Raw genomic sequence first — 5,073 nt, 5'->3', positions numbered from 1 at the left:
GTATCAATACTGAGCTGATGCCCAAATGAGATCTGTGGATTGCATCACTGCTAATATTCTGGTTGCTATATTTTTCTGTTATGGGTTTAAAAAGGTAAAATATATATGAGATGTCATTATACTATTTTTTAACAACATAAATTGAACATAAATTTATCTTAGTAACATTTTCAAGTAAAAATAACAAGTAAATAAATCTAAGTCTCAACATAACTGACGAGAGTAAAGTCATGGGTATATATTTCCAAAACATCTGTTATTTTCTGGTTCTCTCGTACACTGAGAAAAAATACAATTTATATTGTTGTTGCTTTCATTATATGACGTTGAGTCAGATCTGACTCATAGTGACGCCTCCTTGGGTTTCCAAGGCAGTACCCCTAAGGAAGTAGATTGCCCAACCTTCCTTCAAAGGAGTGGCTGGTGGGTTTGCACCACCAGCCTCCTGGTTAGCAATCAAGTGCCTTAGGCACTGTGCTATCAGAGCTCCTACAATTTATATTAGCAAACATAATATAACTGTACCATTTTCTGGTCATTGAATAGTGGAGTTGTTGTTGTTGTCATGTGCCATCAAGTCGAACCCGACTCATAGCGACCCCTCCTTGGGTTTTTAAGGCAGTATCACTATGGAAGTAGATTGCCCCATCTTTCTTCTGAGGAGTGGCTGGTGGTTTTGAACTTCTTCTTAGCAGTGAAGTGCTTTAGGCACTACACTATATAGCGGAGAGACTTATTATATATTTTTCCTACAAGTCAATTTCCCAATGGCAAGATAGTCCATTTGGAATAGATTAATATATTTTTATATATTTAGAGTATTATGTCAGATAGCTGATAGTGTATTATTTTATAGCATGATCAAATGTTTCTCATTGTAAGCTATGGATTATCAGATCACCTGGAAAAAATTAATATGTCATGTGAGTTGAAAAGGAGTTTTGTTTGGGTTGGAAAAAAATGATCATATATACTAATAAAGAAAAATTTATGACAATTTATAGATAAAAGACTTAGGTAATTTGTTTTGAATTTTTCTTTCTAATGGTATTTGTAGTGTCAATGTTATTTTACTAAACATCAAAGTAAACAGATATAAAAATGTGAGCTAAAGGGGTTATCATAGATTCAAGTAGTGATTTGTTATTGATGAATTCATAACAGTAACATCGTTAAGAAAAAAAAAATACTAAATATCTATAGATCTAGACTTTAAAACTGAATAAATTAGCATTGACTAGCTTCCTGACTGTGTTCTTCACATCTTTGTTCCTGAGGCTGTAAATCAGGGGGTTCAGCATGGGGATGACCACTGTGTAAAACACAGAGCCCACTTTGATCATGAGCCATGAGCCTTTGGAGTTTGGGACACAGTAGAGGAAAAGGATGGTTCCAAAGAAGATAGTAATGGCAGTCAGGTGAGGGGCACAGGTGGAAAAGGCTTTCTGGCATCCTCCAGTGGAAGGCATCTTCATGACAGTGATGAAAATGAAAGCATAGGAAGTAAGAATGATCATGAGGCTGCTTATTTCATTGAATGTGGCAAACACTAAAGCACTCTTTTGACTAATGTAGGGGTCAGAGCAAGACACAGAAACAATGGCAGCATGCTCACAGACAAAGTTATTTATGAAGTTAGTCCCACAAAAGGACAATGTCAATAGAAAGTAGGTTGATGTCAAGGAACAGACTATACTCCAAGAGTATGAGGCAGACACCAATAAGAAACAAAGCTTTGGAGACATTGCAGTGTTATAGAGCAAGGGGTTACATACTGCCACGAATCGATCATAGGCCATCACTGCCAAGATGAATATTTCTGCTACCACAAATATGCAAGCCAAGAAGAACTGCATGATGCATCCTGTGAAAGAGATGGTTCTGTCTTCCACAACCAAGTTTTCTAGAAGTTTGGGTGACACTATAGTGGAATAACAGAAATCAACAAAGGACAAGTGGCTGAGAAAAAAGTACATGGGGGTCTGCAGTTTGGGGTTGATCCTGATGATCATGATCATCCCCAGGTTCCCAATAACAGTGACCATGTAGATGGTCAGGAAGATGATGAAGAGGGCCACCTGGAGGTCTGGGTATTCTGAGAAGCCCATGAGGATGAAGGTGGCTCTAGTACAATGGTTTCCTTGGTTCCTGTTGAATAAATAAGAAATCTGATTATCCTGAGAAACAAAACTTGAGTTGACAGTACAAAATGAAAACAAATATGTGAGGTTTACTCAGTGTCTATAAAGGTTTTGTGGAACATACTTATCTACCCTGGATATATCATTTAAATAGTTAGAACTTATTAATAAAACTCACTACCATCAAGTTAAGTTTGACTTACAGTGACCCCCATTGGGTTTTTGAGGAAGTAAATATTTACAGAAATAGATTGCCCCACCTTCCTTCCACAGAGTGGCTGGAAAGAAGCCAATCTTCTGGTTAACAGTCAAATGCCTTTGGCACTATGACATCAGAGCTTCTTAAAATTTACAAACATCACATTAAAACAATGAATATTAATTTTGTGCAAGTGGAAAAATAAATAATAAATTTGGAAGAGGAAAAACATGAAGAGAGTTGTTATTATGTGCTGTTGAGTTGGACCCGACTCATAGTGACCCCAACGTGGGTTTCCAAGGCAGTATCACTACGGAAGTAGATTGCCCAACCTTCCTTCCAAGAAGTGGCTGATGGGTTTGAACCACCAGCTTTCTGGTTAGCAGTCAAATGCCTTAGGCACTATGCTACCCGAGCTCCTTACAAAGAGAATACAGCCTACTATTTATCAAACAATTAAAATCAGTATCATCAGAAGAAGCTGGGTTCATGGGAAGGGCCACTTTATCTCTTAGCATGAATCGAAATTTCTTGAAAATTCTTAAGAGGAAATACACATTACGAGATTCTAGAGTGTCCTCTGGTCTCTCTTCCTGTGCTATGAACAAACAAATATAACCCTTATGTATTTATTCATCTAAATGTGTACCACTTAGGAATATGGTCAAGATGAAATTTTCTTGGTTTATCTATTTTCCATTTCAGAATCTTCATTACCTCTACTATCTCAATACTCTTAACATACTCCAGAGTTCTGATATAGAAGATTACTGATTTTTTTTTTAATTTATCACAAAATAATTTTGTCTTTTTAAGAAATATTATTTTTTAATGTATAACTTTCTTCAGCAGGTGCCCACCAAAAAAAAATGTACTGTGTCACCTGTGATAAAAATAGTTCCTTTCCAATGTGGCAGATGTGGAGAAGATGAATAGTTGACAAATAGTAAAAACTGTGAAATTCTGCATAAATATCAGGTGAAGCAAAAACAAATGCTATCATCCTAAATCAAGTTATAAGCTACACAAGAAAATATTCCAAGCCAGAGAACCACCTCGAACAGCACAGCATGGTATGCCTGATGCCACTGGGACAGAACCTCGGACGTGAGAGATTGGTTTTCAATATCAAGTCCTGTGGGTCAAGGTCAATTTGAGTTTCCTTTGTAGTTCATAATCTCTACTCAGTACTTTTCTCTTTAAATGATGGTCCACTATCCACACATGTGGAGTTGGGCCATCCCTAAACTGACTTGGAGTATGATAATCTCTTGCAGGGCACTACAGAGCACAAGGCAAGTGAGTCCCTGTATTCTCAGAGAATACCTGAACTTCCAGAATCTAGGACAAGAAAAGAAGGGAAACTTGAGCTCTTTCTGAACCTGGCATCACAGCACCGAAAACTGTCTTCTCCTTCGTGCTCCCATCCTCTTCTCTACTGCATTGGACATATAAGAACTAATTGTATTATGTCCTTAGTATCTATCTGCTTAGTTATTTACTGATGTCCAAGAGATGCATGGAACATCTCTCATCACTCTTTTCTAATCTTCACCTGAATCTTCCCATCATGGTTTCTGACACTTCTCTCTCTTCTCATCTCACATCTCATTTGTCATGTTATTCTGGAAATAAATATCAGTTACCAAACAAGGAGTTTAATTTAAATGCTTCTTTATTTATATCTTTCACAGATTAGAAATTGGTAAATTGTAAAATTATCACCAGTTCTAATGCTCATGAACCAGGAGATAAATAATATCATGATATCAAAGGAACAATGGTGTCATAGGGCCTAAGGCATTTGACCACTTACCAGAAGGGTGGCTTCTCAAACCCACCAATCACTCTTCAAGGAAGGCTGGGCAATCTACTTCTATAGAGATATCATCTCTGCAACCCATTGACAGATCATGACGAGTCCAATTGACTCGATAGCAGTCAGTGTGGGTTTTTTGTTTGTTTGTTTGTTTGATACTTTTGTTTTGATTTTTATGGGATCAAAGACTACCATGTTTTTTTCTTTGGCAGAGTCATTCTTGTGATGGTGCTGAATATGGTGATTAGAACACAGAAGCATTCACTGACAATTCACTATTTTTCCTTAGGCTCTGCCTTTGCTGCTATCTGAACGTGCGTGATAGAAATATGTTGTTGTTGTTGTTATGTACCGTCGAGTCAAACCCGACTCATAGCGACCCCTTCTTGGGTTTCCGAGGCAGTATCACTACGGAAGTAGGATTGCCCAACCTTCCTTCCAAGGAGTGGCTGGTGGGTTTGAACCACCAGCCGTCTGGTTAGCAGGCAAGTGGCTGGATTTTATTTAGTCACTCCTAGTCTAAGATGCATAATTACATTTCCCCCTTTCTCCTTTATGAATTCTCATCACAGTATTTCTCTACCTACTTGATCAAATTTGAGCACATCGGAAAAACATCCCTCAGAGACCAATTCCTCCACCATAACTTTACTACCATTCTATATAAGGCCTTAACACTATTCAGATAGAGGATGGGCACATATTTTAAACCAAACTACTCAAATTAATTTTTAAAATGATTTCCAAAAATTCCATGGAACAATGCCAAAATTAATTCCCTTAATCATTTTCTCCTGATAGTCAATAATTTTTATGATCCAAATGCTTTTATTTAGTGAATATATGTTGTCATGCTTGCTTTCCCCAAAACATCCAAATGTGCTTATTCAACCTGAGCCTCATTCTAGCTCCAG

At 37.4% G+C, this 5,073-nt stretch overlaps 1 protein-coding gene across 1 annotated transcript; it reads right to left on the bottom strand.

The window, feature by feature from the left end:
• Window positions 1-1,205: 1,205 nt before the first annotated feature.
• On the bottom strand, window positions 1,206-4,420 carry LOC103210792 (olfactory receptor 5D13-like). The gene is made up of 2 exons (XM_007956702.2): window positions 4,413-4,420; window positions 1,206-2,148 (listed from the first exon to the last, which is right to left on the bottom strand). The coding sequence occupies exons 1-2, from the start codon at window positions 4,418-4,420 to the stop codon at window positions 1,206-1,208; spliced, it is 951 nt and encodes a 316-aa protein (XP_007954893.2).
• Window positions 4,421-5,073: the final 653 nt, after the last annotated feature.

Source organism: Orycteropus afer, unplaced genomic scaffold, assembly GCF_000298275.1.
Source record: "Orycteropus afer afer isolate SDZICR_OR568_19922 unplaced genomic scaffold, OryAfe1.0 scaffold00650, whole genome shotgun sequence".
Classification (NCBI taxonomy): Eukaryota; Metazoa; Chordata; class Mammalia; order Tubulidentata; family Orycteropodidae; genus Orycteropus; species Orycteropus afer.
This window is presented reverse-complemented; position numbering and strand designations above follow the sequence as displayed.